At 37.9% G+C, this 22152-nt stretch overlaps 2 protein-coding genes across 5 annotated transcripts in view; both read right to left on the bottom strand.

Moving 5' to 3' along the window:
- C3H3orf70 (chromosome 3 C3orf70 homolog) overlaps positions 1–22152 on the bottom strand; it is a 362205-nt gene that overhangs the window by 291645 nt on the left and 48408 nt on the right. The window lies entirely within an intron of this gene.
- Positions 1270–22152, bottom strand: part of TRA2B (transformer 2 beta homolog) — a 71800-nt gene continuing 50917 nt past the window's right edge. Inside the window, exons 2-9 of one of the 4 annotated variants that reach the window (XM_042460553.1) lie at positions 18117–18250; positions 13232–13394; positions 11118–11306; positions 9135–9250; positions 6879–6962; positions 4213–4272; positions 2949–3022; positions 1270–1800 (exon numbers count right to left, since the gene is read on the bottom strand). In XM_042460553.1, the coding sequence (XP_042316487.1) occupies positions 1790–1800; positions 2949–3022; positions 4213–4272; positions 6879–6962; positions 9135–9250; positions 11118–11306; positions 13232–13394; positions 18117–18250 (831 nt within the window). In that variant the 3' untranslated portion in view covers positions 1270–1789. Of the gene's footprint in view, positions 1801–2940; positions 3023–4212; positions 4273–6878; positions 6963–9134; positions 9251–11117; positions 11307–13189; positions 13395–18116; positions 18251–22152 lie in introns of those variants that run through there. The other 3 variants (XM_042460551.1, XM_042460554.1, XM_042460552.1) reach the window with 3 other exon arrangements.

The following is a 22152-nucleotide window of genomic DNA, read 5'->3' on the forward strand; positions in this document are numbered from 1 at the left end:
GCTATGATGCTGTGTTCTAGTTTATGCCTCATGTTTAGCTGTTAGATGCCAGCCACAGCTGCTGGCGAAACATCAGGAATAAACTCTTCTAGAACACAGCCTCATAGTGCCAAAACCCCACAAAAATATGTAAAAGATGCATACTCCACCAGTTATTGCACTAGTGGGTAAGTTATTGCCTTTGTATTACTAAAAAGGCATTTATGTTACAAGTTATCATTCTGGCTTAAATCACATTGTTAGTCCCAACTGGACCAGTCGAGTCAATACAACCTATATAAACTGTCGACTTGCCAAATCCTCATCCATGTCTTCTTTAGTTGACCTAAACTGGTTTTAGAGCTTGTAAATTGTGTGGAAATCATATTCTAAAACAGTTCTCGTTTCATGTTTTCTGCACATCTATGCATTTGTGAGGTGTAGGACCTTATGGGCCTGGAGCACAAGGAAATTGATCCATTCATCCAAATCAGGCAAGGCAAATCTGATGCAACACAGCAGTATACAGTTATGTAAGAAGTGGTTATAATCCCTGCATGAATGCCATATGCTGGCAATGCCAGTTATAATAATGCATATAAACCAGGGGGGAGTAACTGCTGAGTTTCTGGGGGTCATTCTGTCCTCCTTTTGACTTTGGAGGGGAGCTGAAGATCCCCAATGCTGAGACTGGTGCAGCTCTTCTTGTCAAGTACACATATGCCTTTATTCAGTAACTATGAAGTTTTCCCACTTGGCATGACCAAGCCTTTTTAAAAAAACTTTTAAGTTGCTCCTTGACTCCCAGAGGATGAGATGGGTAAGGAATGGATATTAATCTATTGTGGAAAAGTTTTTTATTTTGTTTTATAGTTATTAATACATAGTTGACTGAAACTGGAGAAAAGAGGGCCCACCTGAACCATGAAAATTCAATTTCAGCACCTACTTAACAGTATCTGAAACCACCAAGTAAATGGTATGTGAATAATTCATGAAGGTCCCTATGTCTGATGAGTTCTAAGCCAGTTTTCAACACATGATCCTTTTAAAACAGTACAGCTAGAACTGTTCTATCAACTACTGGGGCAATACCTGGGATGAAGGTAATATATGGATGATATTGATATAAGATGCAAGTTATTTCACAACGGCTAAAGGGTATTCTGGGAATAGTTTGATAACTACATTGCATAACCACCATCCCTATAACTTAAATGGACAATTCCTTTCAACACATTTCTGGCAGCTTATACCCTACTACAAAAGTTTCACTCTTATATACAGAAATACAAAGTAACAATATGGACTTTTTATTTAGACTTCATATTACAGAAGGTGTTGGGACAGCATAGTCACAGAGTACTGAATTTTGCTCTGAATTTGTAAATAGTTTTGTTCTTACTCTGGTTCACTTTTGCTAAACAGGAAATATGAGCTTCAAAGTAAGTAAAAAAACTTTATTATGCCACCATTTTAAAGCATATTACACAGGTTTTGATCTTCAAAATACCCTGGGAACTGGAAAAAAATAAACAACAAATTTTGGACAACATAACTTTTTCTTGCAGGTACAGACTAAAACACATGCGGAAGACATACTCTTCTCAAAACACCACTCTGAACAAAGCACCAACTACACAAATATGCAGAATGAAACAGCATTTTAAAACTTGACCAAAAGTAGTCTCCATAAAAGGTGTAAAAGTCACCTATTTCACTAGGCACTATTAAACTTTAACAAAATAACAAAATATTGTCCACAATCTTAAAGTAATGTCTGTAGCTACAAAGTCTTCAGCTTCATACTTCAGTAGCGACCTGCAAAATAAAGAGATTGAAAGCTCTGTAAAATGATAAATCTATGTCATTCTGTGTCCACAATAGTCAATAAGTACAGTTAATTCAAAGCCATAAAAATAGGTGATAGGAATAACTCAATACTGGGTAAAACAGAATGCAAGGGTTTAAATTAAGTTGCTGATTCACCTAGAATAGACTCAATGAATCAACTGCTTAATGGTTAAGTCAGTGCTTTTGACAATCTCCCGAATTCAGTGAATCTACTCTAGTTGTGAGCAATGACTGTATTTAGGTCAAATTTCTGGTTTGTGACAGATATTTTCCTTCATTTGCATTATACCAGTGTTTCTTTTGTATGTGTGTAGGGGGAGGGGCTACGTGGGCAGTTATTTTTTCCCAGCATGTCAGGGTCTGGTACCAATTTCTCCCCATTGGCTAGAACCTTTCCTTTCTTTCCGAGAAGCTCACCAGATTTACTCTTCTGTGAATGGAAAGATTCAAAGTGTTGCTCTAGCAAAGGATCCTGCTGATGGTAGCAGAGGGAGGCATATTTCACTGATTTCTCCCATTCCCCACAAGCCATCTCTCTCCTCCTAGTGTGTCCCTTGATCAGCCAGAAAACATTTGGAAGAACACAGACTTCCAGGGTTAAGTATGATCCCTAGTGTTTTGCAGGATTTTTGTAAAATACAACCTCCCCTGTGTTTTTAAAAGACTAAATTATCATGATTCTCAAATGAGTGTAAGCATACATGTGGCCATCCATCCACCATTCTTTTACTATACAAGCAAAACACCAAGTTATGTCCTCTGATCTGATTTGAGAAGTGGCTGGGAATAGAATAAACCCCAATTAGTTCAGATGTCTAGTCAGTTCACTTCCCCATTCATAAGGGAGGTACATCAAGACCCCCTCTGACAGCAAATTAAGATAAACTTATATTTTGACTGAGTGAGAGAGAGCATGATGTAGTGATTGGTGCAAACTTCCTCTGAACAAATGCTGCTAAGAAAAGCTCTTGTTACTGTAGTCACCGTAAGTTGAAAACAACTTGAAGGCACACAAGTTTTTATTTAAAGGGATGAGATGAAGCCTCACAAGACAACCAACCATACTGATGAGGATTTTGTGGAATGGTTCCAATTATATTTTACTTGTTACTTACGAGGTGAATAGGATCGAGACCGTGACCGAGACCTGTAGCCCCCTCGGCTATAATATGGAGATGGTGATCTTCTCCTATAAATTTAGCAATGATGATGAGTTATGTTTTTATACAGTACACACATACGCACACAAACCCCAACAGCAAAAAGATATGTCACATTGCAGATGTTCTTTACTATAAATTCATATTACCGATCAAGATTTACCACAAGAAATGTTTGCATGTTTTGAGCTAGAAGCCCAGTACTGCTCAATGCTATGTTTATACCTCTTTAGGAGAATTTTACAGGGTGAACGGCAGGACAAATAAACCAGTAAGAATAAACTCAAATATTAAACTCATTATAACTACAACAGAATGAACACAGACATGTTAAATGAAACGTATATGCACACACATACACACACACACCCTATCTGTATCTAATTAGCACATCATATAAGACATAACGGTTGACCAAAGACGGTCATCATGGAGCAATAACCAATAACGGACTTCCTCTGCAGGAACAGAACATGGAAATTTCGCTTTCACTGAAGCCTCCCAGGCAACCCAAAATCCTGCTCCAGAGGACTGGAAACAGCACAGATGTTTTCCCAGTAGTTCTGAGAGCTGAAAAGGATGGTTAAGGGCAAGGAAGTCCTAGCCTACCGGTATTACACTGTGTGCAACACTGGATTCAAGCCACATAAATGCTAATTCTTCTATGTAGCACTTTTCTACAAGAATATCTTTATTTAAAAGATAATGTCAAATTTTTGGAGTGAGGTGAAGTCTATGGTTTAAGTTTATATTCACATGTTATTTCTCAAATTAAATTTCAATAGGACTATAGTGTTATAAGGTGTAAAAAAAGGTATGCTGCTGGCATTTCTTATTGAAGATACCCAGATCAAAAATACTTTGATCTCTGAATGCAACACATATATAGTATGAATAGCATTTCTATACTATAGTAGACTTGGACTTCTAGCTTCAAATGTTCTGCAGCACTTTCAGACTACTTATATTTTCCACTGCTGGGTAACTCCTCAGCACCAACAGTGAACTTTCTGAATGTAAACTCCAACTACATTAAATACTTATCAGGTGTGTTTCCAGGAACTATGTTGCTCAAAGGGTTATGTTGGAACATTCAGATAAGATTTATTAGTTCTGGAGCTACAATAGGATTTAGATCTTTGACCACCACCCAAGCAGGTTATTTCACCATTATTTCCATATTTTTTTAAAAAAAGTACCAGGTCCTTTCCTAGCATACCTGTACATCTGATCCCTGTCTTGGGCAGCTCGCCACCCTCCTCCTCCTCCACCTCCTCCTCTGTGGAAACATAAGCAAAACAACTTTTTTGCATTTTTATTTATTGAATTTTCCCAGTACAAATGATTCATATAAAGGAACACAGTTTGTAAAGAGGCATATCAGCACTTATGTTGGAAAGAATCTTTGAGAGCAGCAGATCAGCTTCCTTTTCCCAAGCCAATGCTTGCAACGCTGTCAAAACAATGACTTGTGCACAAATTACCAGGATATATATATATATATACACACAGAAATTTCAAATGTATTTTATGACTCTCTACAATAAGACTTTTACACACAGCTTGACAATGCTCAATTGTTCACCCACCAGCAGAATGACAGGCCTTAGGAGCGGCAATGAGAAGGAAAATGTAGAAATACTCATTATACTCAATACTTACAATACAACATGTGTATCAAGAAGCTTCACATATTATGTGTGGTTATTTATTAAAGCTATGTTGAATTATTCTCCTATGCATTTCCTATCCCAACAGCATGTCCATAAATAAATATGTGTAACTCTCTCTTTCTCTCCTTGATTGTCAGAATTGTTAAGACTGATTTTCAGCTTTCCTAATCAGCCCTACTAGTCATTTCTGGTTCAAGAATATTAAGATTTAGAACTATTAAATTGGAAGAAGGCAAACATTTCTGTAAAGCTCAAGTACGTATCATACAGGTGATCATGAAATATTCAATTTGGCCTTCTGGGAGACTTGGATAACTATGGTCAATATAAGATGTAATGTTTCAAAGATCTGGCTTGACTAGGCCAAACTATTTGTTAATCTAGGCTATTACTGTCAAGTCTTTATTAGCAGTGGCTCCCTAAAGTTTCAGCTACAAAAATTTCTACAGTAGCTTTGTCACTGGAAATGCCAGTGGTTAAATCTAGAACCTTTTGCATACAAATCATATGCTCCACTAATTCCTATGATCACTCTCAAGCAAGTGAAAATCTCCCAGATGCATCATGTGACTATAGTCTGTGTTTTACAGAAATTACACATGATGTCTGGGTTCAAAGTAAGGACAGATATATGACAAGAAAGGAGCACAAATCCCACCAGCCAGTACTTTATGTATGTATGTATGTAAAAGGTAAGATCTATTAAGTTATTTCTGAAGATATGGACTCTTAATAATGTATCTACTAAGATACTGATATTTATCTCAATAAGCAATGTTTTGAGCAGTCCAGCTTCTAAGTGGTTTTGTCTATTATGAAACACCACACATTTTGAACAAGGTCTGCGAAGTCCAATGACTCTACCACATTGCTAGTAAGAATTAGCACACTAAATTTTTTTGACCTTGAATGATTTTTAACAACATGGTTTTTCAATGTATCTTGCATACTTTTTTCATGCACATGAAGGTCGCAAACATAACATTCACAGGCTAGATTACTTTTCCTATCCGTGCTAAACTTTTCATGGTAAGGAGCCTGTCTTTAAAACTTTGAATCAACGTGTTCACTCCTAGCACACCTTGTTTCGAGATGAAATGTGGCCTTTTCCCCACTTAGAAACAAGGCATGCAGGAAGCATACACCTTGATTTAAGTAATTAAAAACAAAACAAATACAGTAAACCACATCTCAGGCTCACCATGGCAAATTTTGCTATGGTGGCAGTCAAGAAACATCCCTGATGAATGTGGGAGTTGCCAGTGTGGGTTCTAAGCAGCCAAGTATCGCCTCCTCAGACATATTGGGAGACTCTCCACATGAAATCTAAAACTACACAGTTTGACCTATCACTGCTTCTGTTTACTGATCATGTTGTTTTTCAAGACTCTCCCCCAAAACTTCCATGAATGTGACTTTCAGAGAACAGTGTATCTACTTTAGGGGAACAGGAACTGACATTTAATATAAGCATGGAATGAATATTTTATTTCTTCTCATAAAAGCTTTTACCTGCCACTCAATTTCAAAATAAAAATACAATGTTTTTTATTTAAGTTTCTTCTTTCCTATATTCCTGTTTTTTAAAATGATAAATCCTGGAACAGATATTAATTTACAACAGGAAAAATTCAACCATGGTGCCAAGGAGCTAGCTGTTATCAAAATCCTTGTAAATGGGTGATCCATTTTCCATGGCAATATTCTGTTTGCTTAAGGTGATTTCATCATGTAAATGTCAGAAAATGAAAACAATACTTTGGTGTTAATGTAGTCAGCCATTGCAGTTGTTGGTGTATCACCATAGCAAAGAAGAAACAATTACTAATCTACACCAGTACTTAAATGTTAATAAGAATCTAATAACACAACTAAGGCTGCATCTGAACTGCAAAAATAATCCAGTTTGACACTGCTTGAACTACCAAGCCTCAATGCTATCCATTTCTTGGAATTGCAGTTTTGTGAGACATTTAGCATTCCTTGTCAGAGAACTCTGGTGCCACAAGCAACTACATTCCATAGCACTGAACCATGACAGTAAAATGGTGTCAAACTGGATTATTTCTGCAGTGAGGATGCAGCCTAAGATGACAACAGCCAAAATAGACTGACATCATTGTAGGGAATAACTATATTACAAAGTGACATGCTGCATTCTAAACGATTCATACAATCAAATCAAACACCAATTGGTAGGATGTAGACTCACCTGTAAGATCTACTGTAATAGTCACGGTCATCATAGCCTCTGTCATAACCTCTGTCATAGTAATCTCTTCGCCGAGAACTGCCACTGTTAAAGAAAATGAGACAACATGACACAGGGCAAGGAAAATATAGTCTGCAGGTCACATAAGGGCCCCAGAATATTTTTGTGTTCCTATATAGACACTCCTTTTTGCTATTTCCCCCAATTTTGTTGTGAAATTGCCCCCAAGACAGCCTTTTCTAAACGGGGAGAGATTACTATTTTAGAAACAAGCAAACAAACAAAAAATATAGCTCAGTGGCTATGTGTTTAGGCACACTCTCCTGTTAGGTCCAAGTCCCTTACAAACTGAAACTGTTTTTCCTCTAGAACTTTCCAGTATTTGGCTCCATTCAATGTGTCCAGTTTACCAGTCCCAACTTAGGGAGAGCTTTCCCACAACATGATGCTGTCACCACCACGTTTCACTGTGGGAATGGTATTCAAGGGCAGTGAGCATTATTGGCTTTGCACAACACAGCATTTTATTGAAAAACTCAACATTCAATTTTTTTCTCAGAGTACCTTTCCCCACCCTCCATCATGCCTTTTCACAAACTCCAACCTGAGATCATGTGACACTGGAATTGCACACTTTATGGTGGGTTTTAGTCAACTACTTATGTGACTTCTGGAGGCAGTAGGCTGCACCAGCGCTTCACAGTGCAAGTGGTGAATATGCAACCAACCAATATCAAGTTTGTAAAAACATGCACACAACATAAGTAAAGCACACCAACAAAACAGATAAAAAAACAACTGTATGAAGCCAGTTATTTGATTCACACATATGACAAGACTATTTCTGACTTTCCCCATTGTCCTATTATTGCCATGGTTGTCCAACAATGGTACTTTTCACTTGTTTTATAGAAGATACTTGTTCTCACAAGTTAGCCATTTGAACTTTTGAAACAGGCTATGTTATTCACTGCAGTCCCTGGTAAAGTCCTACTGAGCATCCCACACTCCTGATTACAAGAGGAAGAAATATTGTCCTGGCCTGTCACTCAACTGTCACTTCTGAGAAAGGCAAACTGAAAGGCTGAAGGACATGCAATTTTGCAACCAACCTGGACGTAAGGCAGAGACACATATCAAATGTGTCTTTGCACCCACAGAGTACTTATGTTACCAAAGCCACTGGAGATGCTCACATTGAGGAGGTATGATCACATCAGGAAATCATATTCCACTCATGGCTTCCTACTCTACCTTTTCCTTTGTGACCAAATATACTTCAAATGCCTTGCACTTGCCTATGATAATGATCTTCTAAAGGAAAATGGGGCCCAAAAACAACATGGGAAAAGAACATTGTTAGTATTTTTAGATGCATTTTAACCTTTTTATAAAAAATAAGGGCAGCATGCCTAGCAAGGAATGTGTCTCTGAGCAATGTGTTGGAAATTCCATGTGCTGAGCACAGAAGGAGTTGCAATGTGCACATCCTTCACGCTGACAGTTCTGTGCTAATACCATTTTCCACTCTCTGCTTAGACTCCATCTATAAGGGATGAATGGAGAAGGAGAGCCTGTTTTGACCAAGATCAATTCTGGTTTTCTGGAACTTATTCTCTTCCTTCCTATTGTTACCTGTTCTATTATCTCAGACTGAAAGCCTGTGGACAGGAACTAACTTGGTGGCTGATGTTGTGTGCCTTCAAGTCATTTCAACCTTATGGAAATCCTACACGGGGAATTCTTGGTAAGATTTGCTTGGACGTGGTTTGCCATGGCCTTCCTTTGAGGTTAAAAGAGAGTGACTTGCCCAAGGTCACTCAGTCGGTTTCCATGGCTGAGTGGGGATTCGAATATAGTCATAATCCAATGCTCAACCATTACACTATACTGCCTCTTCTAACTTGGTACATCATGACAAAAGTGTACACACTTTATTTTTGTATACATGTTTGTCTGAACCCACAACTAATAAAAATACATCTGAAGTTATGAAGGACCCAAAACTGAAACGATTAATATTCTCATAAACAGAACACACAAGTATAGCGGTCTGTCTGCATGCCTTCATAACATTTGGAAATAATACAACTAATCTATACTATTTTTTTCAGTGCAAATATCCAGACTCACCAATTCTATTTTCATATGTACTCATACGTAACTTACACACTAACACATGTGCTAACTAGTAGGTACAAAACCTAATCCTCAAGTCTGATTTGCTTCAGGTAAGGTATAGTTATAAGAACTTACTAAGTAGGCCTTCCCATGTAGATTCCAGGGGTGGGTGTGTGAGGCCTTTTCGTTATTGAGAAATCAACTCTAATTCTTCTCCCATCAAGTTCCATTCCATTAGCACGTTCTTTTGCCTATACAATGGATAAAAATAATTATATATAATTCAATTTAATTGAAATCAGGATTAAAACCTACTAGCAGGCATAGCAAGATATTTACTAGGGAAACTAGTTCTTTTTTTTAAAACTACCCTAGAAAAAACAATAGTCCTGGCCACTCTTGTTTTTCAGGGTCTCAGATTGGATTCCCAATGCCTGGTTTGTTAGGGAAATGATAAACCATGGTCTGTGCTTTCAACATATGAAGGATTGTGATTTCAGGTAATTGGAAGAGAACAAACCATTTAAGCAGCAACACCACAATCTATATCAGAAGTGAGATGTGACAACAAGATTATTTCCTATTTTTGTTTTTTTTTAATGGGGGAGGTTGCTAAAAGATGCCAGGGGACTTGATTTTGAAAAGAATCATGCCCCCAGAGGCTTTTGGAGAAGTTCTTCCATTTCCCCCCAAAAATGTAGGCTGGCAAGTGAGCACATGTGCATGAAAAGCTCTCAACTCCTGATCTATATAAAATAATTTTATATCTCTCCTAATCTAGATCAATTTTCCTCAATCAGGAAACACTGCCAACACTGGTTTGGGATGGTAAGAATTAACAGTCCAAAATATATGAAGGACACATTTGGAAAATATGTGTATTCTGATCTAAATTAAGGAAGTTAGACATACCACTAAACATCTCACAAACTGAAAAATTAATTTTCAGTTTCAGTTCAGTAAAACGGTGTTCCTTATATAAAATGGCAAATTTTTTTCATTTTGGGGATGGGGTAGGGGATATTTTCAAGCTGTACATCGTTGAATCTGTGGATATGGAGGGCTGATTGTACCAAAAATGTTATTTTCTCTGAATTAGTCATTGGAATCATAGTAGTACCAGAGTCTGAAAAGTCTCAATTTCTCATCAATGTCAGTAGGTGCACTCCATATGGGCTGTGTGACCAGCCCGATCCTTTTGTAAACTATTGCCTTTAGACTATGTTCACTGGAGTTGATTATAGGTTCCATAGGAATGACAGCAAGGATACTAGCAAGGTGAGGGAAGAATGCCTTCTATCAAATACTAAGTTCATTTTGGGGTATTGTACTTTGATTTAAATAAATGAACTCCACAGTTCATTAAAATGTGTTTCAATACATGAAAGAAAGAAATCCCATGAGAAAATGCTTGAACATAGCAACTATGAAATAATTGTTCATGCATCTATGTAGTAAATTATTAATATTTAAGAATGACTTAATATCATGGAAATGCACTTTCCGTCTTGGAAAAATATTTTCTGTCTATCTGTTCTATTGTATATAATGGGATTTAAGCATCCATGAAGTTTAATATCCACCGGGGCGCTGGAACTAAACCCTAGGGCCTAGTGGATACCAAGGGCCCACTGTAATGAATTCTTTGGAAGCTGACTATCTGAGGGAAAAGACTGTAACTACAGAATGTAACTATAGGACGCAAATATTATTTAACCTCGTATGGTGCAGGGGAATGAATGTTGGGACTATGACCCTGGGGACCAGGGTTCAAATCCATGCTTAGCCAATGAAACCCACTGGAGAAATCATACTTTCCCAACCTCAGACGAAGGCAACGGCAAGCCCCTTATGTACAAATCATGCCTAAAAAACCATGATAGGGTAGACACAACTCAGAAACTATTTGAACGTATACATCAACAACAAATAGTATGTTTGGTGTTGGCATAGGACCAACGAGATCTGTTCCATTTCCTTCAACCACAAAATGCATTAGATGATGTAGTCCTTCTCTTAGTCTAACATACTCCACAGGATTGTGATAAAGGTAAAATATGGCAAAGAAATATGTATTCTACCTCACACAAAAAACATAAAAAAAACACCATCACTTACCTCCTTGGCATCATCAACACTTTCAAAGTACACAAAGGCAAATCCCCTAGAACGTCGAGACTGCTGATCATATACAATAGAAACATCAGCAATTGGGCCATATTTGGAGAATACCTCTCTCAGATCTCTTTCTGTTGTATATAAGCTTAATCCAAACACACCAAGACAACAGTTTGGGTCAGGATTTGCCTGTTTAAAAGAGAAAAAGAAAAGAAAGAAGACATTCTCATAAGAATTTATGATGTCTCCCAAAATAATTTAAATGCTTTGAGAAACAGTACAAAAATGCTATTCAATGCAGAAGGTGTTAAAACTAAAGTGTTATAGCTTAAATCCCTGACAGGTCAGTTCTCAGTGCAACTGTGTTCTTTCTCAGAAGAAAAGACAAAATGTGCTAAGAGAAAGCCAAATGAGGCACAGGTGCCCAAGAGAGTACTATATTCTGGATCATGCTTATGTGCTCTAATCATCACCAGAACACAGTCTAAGATTTGTAACAGCAACAACTACCAGGAAATGAGAAGTTGAGCTCAGTTTACGATTTATAGTATATATCATACAATAGAATGCCTCTTCTTCTCTGTAAATCTTCTGCTTTGTTGCAAAAGCAGTATTTTTGGTTGGTAAGTATATTTGCTGACAGCCAGCGTAGTATAGTGGTTTGAGTGCTGGACTGAAACTCTGGAGACCAGGGTTCAAATCCCTCCTTAGTCACTGAAACTCACTGGGCTACCTTGGGCAAGTCACACACTCTCAGTCTCAGAGGAAGGCAAAGGTAAACCTCTCTGAACAAATCTTGCCAAGAAAATCCCATAATAGGTTCATAAGTCAAGATGACTTGAAGACACATCACAACAAGGTGTATTTGCTCACATAGTTTCTCTCCTTCAATCTCCTTGAAGGAGAAAAATATTTCTTAAAAAACTACCAAGTGACATGCCTTCATATTAATAGTTTTTAGCACAAAGAAAGGAACAGTTGAAATATATGGTTGTTTAGATTAGAGGACCTATTTTGCGAAGTGGCTAGGAGGATCCAATGAGCTTCCAATAACTGCATCCTCTCACTAACTTTCAATATGTCCCTGAAACAGCTGCTACAGAAGGTTGTGTACAGTACAACCTCTGTTTCTTTGGATCCAGTAACCCATGGTTTCACTGACCTAGGCCCAGGAAAAATGATTTCTCGAGGCATCTGGAGAGCCTCCAGCACAACTCTGTGATCAACTTCTGTCAGAAATATAGCATTTGCTGTTATCTGTGGTTTCTGCTTATCTGTGGTAACCATGGGAAGAGATCTAGGGTTTGTACAGGGCTTACTGTAACTTGATGCAGCATTAGAAGCTGCAGTTGCAAAGTATCATCTCAATAACCTAGTTTGCTGACACTCTTCTGCTAGTTCTGATGTGGCCTCTGAAATACTGTACTAGATATACAAGCCGAGCTGAATTAATCTAACTATTTTCTCTATGTTGAATTACAATCATTACAACTCCTGTGTCATAACTCTTATTAATTCCTTTTTTAAAATCTAGTGACATACTGTGCTATTTATACTATAAATCATTTCTATACCTCTTAGGAGCCATAAACACTTCAAGGCAAAGATTAGCTGAAAAGATTAGCTAAGGCTATTTTGAAGCTTGCAACCCCTGCCTAGTTTTGGATTTTCTCTGTCTTTTTTTTTAATAAGGGGCTTACCCCACATTTTAAGTCATGTGCAGGTAATTTTACTACATTCCTTCTTCCTGGCTGTTTTAATCCCAGGAGGATTCCTTTGTTTAACCAGGAAGCCAAGTGGAAGTAAACTGAGGTCATGCAGGAGGCAAAGTTGTCCTCCCATCAACTCCCCACCTCTGCAACAGAATAACCTTAAAGGCAAAATGTTGGCTATAATCATACACAATATTATTGCATGCATGTTTTCTTTCTGCTAAGCAAAATACAACCAACATTTATGACATCATTATCATCTCAAGAATAACAACCATTTTAGCTTATTTTTTAACTTAATTTAACTTTTACATGATTTCTGAGTAATTTTAAAACTTTAGAACCTCCAAAGACACACACAGCTGAATTATCTCTGGTCAACCGCTGCCATCCCTGCCTTACTCTGTTGCCAACATGACGCCGACGAGTCGACATAGGAGAATGGCTATGACTGTGTCGGTGACGATAGTCACGGCTATAAGATCTGCTTCTTGATCTTCTGTGGGATCGAGAACGTGAACGTGATCTTGTATAATGTCTACGAGAACTTCTCCTTGACCTTGATCTGTGAAATATGAAAATCCAGGATAGCATATTGGAGTACAGATTTAACATTTACAAGTTACCCATAGTTTCTACTTTTATTTCTAGGTTTGAAAGCAAATAATATGAGATACAACTAACTTATACTTGAAGAGATGACAAAGTAAGATGGTCCTTCCTAAACACCACCAGATCAGTAAAAAAAGGGCCAGATAGACTTCAGTCTCAGCACTATAACCAGAATATAAACAGTGGTGGACATAGTGTGTATTGCATGGCACATATGGCTCACAATTCAATTTTTAATAAGTTTCTCATCCCTTAAAGCAATTGGAGCAGTTTTGTCACCCATGCCCAATACTTTAGACCAGGTACTTTTCTCAGACTTGCAGTGATTTCTAGCCACTTCCTTGTTGAAAAGAAGAACTCTGCTGGAATCAGGCAGGGCAAACAGGCCCCTAAACAGAGCCTGGAGTAGACATGCAGCACTCTTCCAGGTCTTCCCTCTCTCTGGCCCCTGAATATGTAGTTGCCTAGCCCTAGAGATATGCAACATTAGCACTTTGTACAGATTGAAAGTCACTCTGTTAGCACCCTTTCCCATAAAAATAATTTGGGGTGTGTGTGTATGGAAGTGAGGAGGGACTAAGATTCAATTAATAGGCATGGGATTTAATCAGACTCATTTTCTGAGCTCTGGGCTGCATCCGCACTGCAGAAATATTCCAGGTGACACCACTTCAACTGTTATGGCTCAGTGCTAGGTAATTCTGGAAATTGTAGTTTGCTGTGGCACCAGACTTCTAACAGAGAAGGCTAGAGTTCCCAGAATTCCATAGCATTGAGCCATGGCAGTAAAAGTGGTGTCAAACTGCATTATTTCTGTAATGCAAATGCAATCCTGAATATCAGTTTCAGTCTTTGTTTTTGCTTCCTTATGTTTGTCATCATTACAGTTATCATGGACTTCTAAAAACTGAAGGTTTACTTTGATTAAAACAAGCTTCTCTACCCTTTCACATGTCAGTTTATTTCTTGGTTTAGTGTGTTTCCAAACATAGACCAGATTCTTTCAGTGCCCCCTTTGAAATGTGTCCTTCTTGCACTGGAGAGTTCAATTTGTAACCTAGGACTTGCTTGTCCTCTTTCAGTGTACAGAAATTAGAATAATCTGATAGTGTACGTAGTTTTTAGAAATGATTTAGAGAATATATGAACACCTTGTCTTAAAATTTTTATTCATCATGCTAAAATAAAATGTTCCATAATTAGTTTTCTTGCTTTTTTCATGGGGAGGAGGGGGGGGGGGGGGAACCAAAAAGCCTTCAGGGGGAAAATGGAACCCCCCAAATTTTTCCATTCCCCCCAAGCCTTCCAATCTCTACCTAGCCCTCATATAAATGGTCTATGAATGAAATGAGGTTTGAAATACTGCCAACCCAAATAAGAGCAAATTTCCTTAATAGCAGCTGTAAATACCATAAAGCTGTAATTTCTTTAAATGGCTGCATTTTTGGATTAATGTTTTGTTTATAGATTATCCTTTTGCCAGTGAAAGGATACAGAATCTTTAAATAGAACTGGCCCTCCATGGCAACAGATTCCGCATCCAAGGATTCAACCATCCATAGCTTAAAAGCATTTTTTTTAAAAATCCAAAAAGCAAATTTTGATTTTGTCATTTTAGCTAAGGGCAAAAGGACATTTTACTATGTCATTATATATAATAGGACTTGAGCATCCACAGATTTTGGTATCCACAAGAGGTTCTGGAACCAAACCCCAGTGGATATCAAGAACCTACCATACTACTGTTTCTAGCTGATATACAAAATTCAGAAGATAATTACTAAGGGCCTGTACTAAGAGGTATGCTGTTTAAATGACACACACATCTTAAGAGGCCAGAAGCTGTGCCAAAGCTGTGTTCCAGTTCTTAGGACTGGCGTGTGGCTTTGGTGCGGCTTCTGGCCTCTTTGGACACATGTGTCATTTAAACAGCATACCTCCAAAGTGACCTGAAGCAGCTTTATTTTGGCCTGTCTGTATGGGCTCTAATTCTTGCAATTAAGTCGTGCTGCAGAAATATTAGGCATGACGAGAAATTCTTTAAATAAAAGATGTTGGTATGCACATTGAAATCACCCTTTATATAAGAAAATCTGTATTTTAGACGTAGGAGTTTTCATATGTCTAGTTTGGTTTTCACCACACTGATTGGGTCAAGCCTGCTTTTACTAGCTAATCTATGTTGCAAGAATGTCATTCTATAGTTGTTAAAGATTCCTTAGATACATCTAGAAGCTGAGCAAACACTTTGAAAATAATTATTCAATATTTAGAAGAAAACAGAAGCTTGTTTCTGAAAATATATTTATCTAATTATGCATGTTACTATACTTAGAGGTACATGTTGGAAGTATATGTATACTTCTTATTCAAACATTATTACAGGTGTCCCGTGCTTATTTGATATGTTAGATACCAAAGGATGTGTATGTTAGACAATACACATGTCTCCCAATTACTTGACAGGTTAGAGATCAGAGCACATAATCTATGAAATGTGGAACCATTATGTGCTCTGATCCCTAACCTGTGGAATAATTGGAGGACATATGTATTGTGGTTCTGAGAAGTGGTATTATGGCATGATTTGTGCCTGACCTGACTGTGATTCTTACTTGTGAGGAATTTTGTTCAGTTCATCTTTATTAGTCATAGACCAGCACAGGTAAAAGAGGGATACAGAATAAAAGAAGATAATTTATTTTAATTGTGCGGATTTTATTTAATTGAAGGCAAAAGAGGGAAGGAGGCTCGAGGAACAGCTGCATTCAGGAGTCCTTGTGTCCTCCCATTAAATAGGGGGAAATAACACAGCCTGAAACTGCAGGGTTGCCTTGCCCTTTGCCAGGGAATTGAAAACATGTTCTTTTCTGACCTGGAGGGTGGAAGCTATTCAGCTGAGGTGCCAACAAATGAATAGGCTTGATATTCATCCTCCCTGGCTTCTCCGTGGTGCTGACTGGGGCAAAGCTTAGCAAAGTGTCAACTGTTGTATGTTGATTCTTTGCAAGGGGATGCCCCAGTGCACCACATGGCAAAGTGAGTGAGGGTGGAAACTGTTTGGCCAAGCCACTGCTGAATGACTATGCCTGTTTGATATTCCTCCTCTTCCCTTTGCTTGGCCATGGCGCTGAATGAGGTAAAGCCTAGCAGAATCAACTTACCACAGTTGACTCTTCGCTTGACACTGTCCTCATCAGTGCCACATTGAAGCGGGGGTGGGGGGTGAGGAAGAGTAATGAGTCTAGTTGCTCAGCTGTACCTTGGTTGAGCAGCTTCCACCCTCCAGGTTCAAACAAAGACCACAATATTGTGGTAGTTGTAGTTGTTGACTCCCTAGCAAAAGGCAGGGCGATCCTGCAGTTGCACTGGCCACATTATTTCCCACTGTTTAGATTTTTAGAAGAAAACATGAGGATGGCAACAAAGAAATTCCGTGACCTTCTCCCCTGCTGCCATCTAGCAGGAATGACATCCTCCGCTCTTCCCTAAGCAAGGGAGAGGAGAGAGCAAAGAGACGAAAGTGACAATCAGGCTGTAGTCTTTGGCCATTTCCTAGGCAGAATGTGTGTCCGTATAAGGGAAAGGTAAATTCTGCCCTGGGGAGTCCCCACCTCCTGTGTATTGACCCTTTTAAATTACAGAGATATATAGTAAAAGTTGAGTGTCTCTTATCCAAAAATTATAAATATTTGAAAATCCATAACTGTCCACATGGGTGGTGAGATAGTGACACCTTTGCTTTTCTGGAACCAATTTACACAAACTGTTTTATGCACAAATTTATTAAAAATATTGTGTATAAATGAATTTTGTCCCAACTGCAAGATATCTCATTATGTATATACAAACATTCCAAACCCCGAAAAAACCCAAATCCAAAACACTTCTGGCCCCAAGTATTTTGGATAAGGAATACTCAACCTGTATAACCAGAACCCATTAAATTGATGTGTCATTGAAAGAGCGGACCATACGTCAAATATATGGGTTCTAGTATAATTCAGAATGGTTGTTCGAGTGGATCCTCAAAAAGCAGATTGTTGAAAAGTGAGAAGTGCCTGTATTCAACAAGACTTATCAGTTTCAGATTATCATAAACACAAGATTATGACAGTGGAGAGACAAATAGGGCAGATGATTCATCAAATGCCATAGCATAATGATCCAGCTGCATTCTATGGTGCAACACAACTGTTGGTAGAAGTTACTATTGAAAACAGTCTCTTTCAGCAGAAAGCTTAACTATTATTCCTTATTGCAATAACAATCTACTGCATGCTAAGCACACTACAATCTAATTAAATGCACTGTTAATTCTTGCACTGTAGCCAGTGTGGTGTAGTGGTTTGAATACTGGGCTACAACTCTGCAGACCAGCATTTGAATCTGCACTCAGCCATAGAAATTCACTGTGTGTTGTGCCATGGAAATCTCATCTTGGGCAAGACACACTCTCAGCTTCAGAAGGCAAAGGGAAACCCTCTCTGAACAACTCTGTGATACGTTTGCCTTAGGGTCGTCTTAAGTCAAAAACAACCATACAATTGACACTTGGTTACTAGTGTCCTCTCCAAACCACATCATTGTTTTTTTAATAATAAGGCATTTGAATTACTACAACTATAAAGGTAAAAAACATACCAGAACCTCATAAATCTTGTTTTAGACTTACCGAGATTCAGATCTTGATCTGGACTTTGACCTGGATCTCCTTGAACCCTCTTTGGACCTAGATCTAGCTGGCGAGTGCCTTGGAGACTTGCCGGAACCATGAGCACTTCCACTTCTGGAAGCGGAACGGGACTCCTGCATAGAAAAGTATAATTTAGCTTGAATACAACTTTTCATTACTTTAGTCTAAACAAGTTCTGGTGAAAAATATTAAAGGTCTATGTCTCCATTATGTGTCCGGGCAGTTACTATTAGAACTGCCTAGAGTTATTGTAAAAAAAATTTTTGGCCTATTAAGCACTTTTTAAAAACCCTGCATGTTTTTCTATGAAACAAATAATGCATGCATGTTTAGCAAAATATACAGGGACACATAAACAGACTAGTAATTACTTAGCGTAGTGCTTTCAGATTCCAGATTACTTCTTATCTTAACTTCATTTTTATTTCTTTTCTTCATTCTTCCGTTTCAAATTCTGACTTCTTTCATCTTCCCCACTTCACACAAATTGCTCAATATTCTATAAGTGGGACTTCTGGTCTGATAATTAGCATGCATTCACTTTCTTTTTTTTCAAATTTCAGCTTCACTTATTCCTGAGCTTCAAATAATTCTCATTTATAAAACTTGTCAAATGGCGACTTCCGCATTTTCCTTCTTCAACATTAACCTTAATAAAAAAAGAACAGGATGAAGAATATTTAAAACTCCAGGATAGATATCTAGTGCCAAGACTGAAACTAGAAAAAATGCTACGTGTTTGCACTGTTTTTAACTAGATATGCAATTCTAGTATTGATGTGATTCCAGGTTTCTGTTTATTCTTTTTTTAAAATCTCAATTCAGTCAAAAATGATTGAACAGCTAACTTGCTAGTTATGCCTACTTACAGGAGAAATTTCAAGCAGTTGTCACATTAGCATTTAGAAATTAGTAATATGCCCCCAAAGTCTATGAACTGCTGCTAATATTTTTTAAATACAGAATTAAAAGGCATACTGACATGCTTAAGAGAAATAATCTCAAGATTTGCAAGTTATAATAGCATGTCCCTTAACATCTACAACAATGATGAAACACTCTCATGTTACAAGGACAACTCTGTAGCATTTCAGGATAATGCTATTATTTTAGTTAGACATAACCTAAGCATTTAATAAAACACATCCAGGGGTAGCCGTGTTGGCTATATAGCAAAGTACAATGAAGCAGCATATATAATGTGCATTTTGCTTGGCCCAATAAAGGTATCACTGTTTTGTGAATTTTGGATGATATTGTACTAAACATTTAATGTTAACCTAAGCATTTAAGCCCAAATAAAAAGACATTTGTCTTTAACAGAATACATCCAATGCTCATAATTTCTATTTTTTTAAAAAACTTTGGGAGCTTCCATATTAAGAGTAACAATGATTGATTTAGAACTAAAGGTCATGGTTCCTCTCTGTATGCAACTTCAATATCCCCATTCCATATTATAAGCACTCAAGACACTTCCATCTTTTAGCCATGCAGCTGCCGGAATGCAACCAAATACACATTTACCATTACAGTAACCCTTAGAAAAAGGAGAGGAGTGGATTAATGCTTAATATTTATGTATATATGAGCCAATTACTGAATGTTTATAATCAAAGGAGCCACAGCCCTGACTATGCAAGATCTGAGCATGGCTGTTGATGACAGGTTGAGTCTCATTCATAGAGTTGTTATAAAGTCAAAATCAACTTTATAGCAGTTAACAACAATTATCAACAATATGTAAATAAACTGCTCCTATTTAAAGTACAGGTTGAATATCCCTTATCTGAAATGCTTGGGACCAGAATCTGTATTTCAGATGCTGTAATACCTGTAATTGCATGCATGCATACACACACACACACACACACACATATGAGAGATATCTTGGAGCTGGGACCCAAGTCTAAATACAAATTTCAATTGCTTCATATACATCTTATACACATGGATCGGAGACAATTTATACAGTATTTTTAATAATTTTGTGCATAAAACAAAGTTTGTGTACACTAAATCATTAAAAAGCAAAGGTGTCACTATCTCAGCCATTCATGAAAAAAGAATTAGTTTTTCAAACATTTTGAATTTCAGAATTCCAGATAAGGGAAGCTCAACCTGTTTATAAAAATTAATGATTTTTGAAAAATAAACACATACACATCCAATTTAAATCAACATTTCCCTAGAGAGATCTCATGTTCCCTGTTTCTGTTCTAGGTTTTTGTGCAAATCTGCTCATAAAGGTTTCTCCATGACATGGTCTAGCTGTAACCAACTGTAGGGGGTGGTGCTCATCTCTGTTACTAAGCTGAAGAGCCAGCGTTGTCCGAAGACAACTCCAGTCGTCGTGTGGCTAGCATAACCGCGCCGGACGCTATTACCTCCCCACCAAAGTGTTACCTATTTATCTACTTGCATTTGCACGCTTTTGGACTGCTAGGTTGGCAGAAGCTGGGACTAGTGACAGGAGCTCATCCCAACACATGGCACTTGGGCCTTGAACTGCCAACTTTCCAATCATTAGAACTGGTGCCTTACCCACTAAGCCACTGTGTCTCCTACTGACTAACCAATATTATTTTACAACTTTTTATCTAATATTTACCAGTTTCATTCAACTGGTCTTTGTATCTTTTGTCACATTTCCCTTACTTTAAAAACACATATAGAAAGAATCATTAGAATTCTGTATTAGCTATGTAGATAAGTATACCTAACATAGCAACCTCTCCTGGCCTGAGTCTCTTAAACCTGATGGAAACATCATTCAGTTGTGCTCTGACCACTGGCAGAATGGACTTTCTTCCACCCATGCAACTGATTCCTATGGAGTATGTTTGGGGAGGAGTTATGGTGTTACAACTGTATGGCATTTCAACTGTAACAAGGTAGTGATTGAATACAAACATTCCCTAGAGATGCTCATCTGTAATGGTTCCATATTCACAAATGCTACTTAGTTATGATTATGATACTACAGTATTGTCACAATCCTAACTCTCACTCAAATCTACTTTACATGAAATCATGGAGAAAGGGCCTTTAATAATGTGCTGTATCTTCTAATTTATTTATTTCTTTTTAATAGGCATGCTTTTAATTCTATTTATTGTTTAATTTTATTTTAATTTTTGTACAATATGTACTTTTAGCTGTGGTTTTTTTTTAATTTGTTAAGTCACTCGGAGTGATTTGAGTGAGATGAAAGATGAGGAAGAGGTTGGATAAGTTTTTTTTTTAATGTATGGTTTGAAAGAAATCAATTAGGTCTGCAAGGGAAATATTTTAACAGGTCACTAGAAGGAAGCCTGTGTTGCTGTTAACTGGGCCGCCGAGGAGAAGGCTGTGTCCTGTATTCCTCCCACTGATGAAACACAATGGAGGCATTCCCCAGTAGACTTCAAGCTTACACAGAGAGGGCTACTCCTCCAGGTTTCCCTGTCTCAAGCAGTTTAGGGCTTTGAATTTCATCCCAAGCCCATGGCATTCAGACCAGAAGCATACTGTCAGCCAGTGCAATTCCTTTAAGACTGTATTATATAGTGTTTATATGGCACCCTGGTCAGCAATTTAGCTGTTGCACCTTCATAGATTTATAGAGATGGAAAGGACCTCATAAGCCACTAGGGGCTTGAACAGACAGGTCAAAATAAAGCTGCTTCGGGTCACTTTGGAGGTATGCTGTTTAAATAATGCAGAAGTCCTAAGAGGCCAGAAGCCACACCAAAGCCATACTCCAGTTCTAAAGACTGGAGCACAGCTTCTGGCCTCTTAAAATGTGTGTGTCATTTAAACAGCATACCTCCAAAGTGGCCTGAGGCACTTTTATTTTTGTCTGTCTGTTTGGGCCCTAGGTCTACCTCAGCTATGCATTCACAGCAGGTAGCTGTCCAGCTTCTTTTTGAAAATGTCCAGAAAAAGAGACTTCACAACCTCTTGAGGCAATCAGTTCAACTGCCAAATTGCTCTTACTGTCCACAAGTTCTTAGTAATGTCCAATCAAAATCTA

This window comes from Sceloporus undulatus, chromosome 3, assembly GCF_019175285.1.
Source record: "Sceloporus undulatus isolate JIND9_A2432 ecotype Alabama chromosome 3, SceUnd_v1.1, whole genome shotgun sequence".
NCBI classification, from domain to species: Eukaryota; Metazoa; Chordata; class Lepidosauria; order Squamata; family Phrynosomatidae; genus Sceloporus; species Sceloporus undulatus.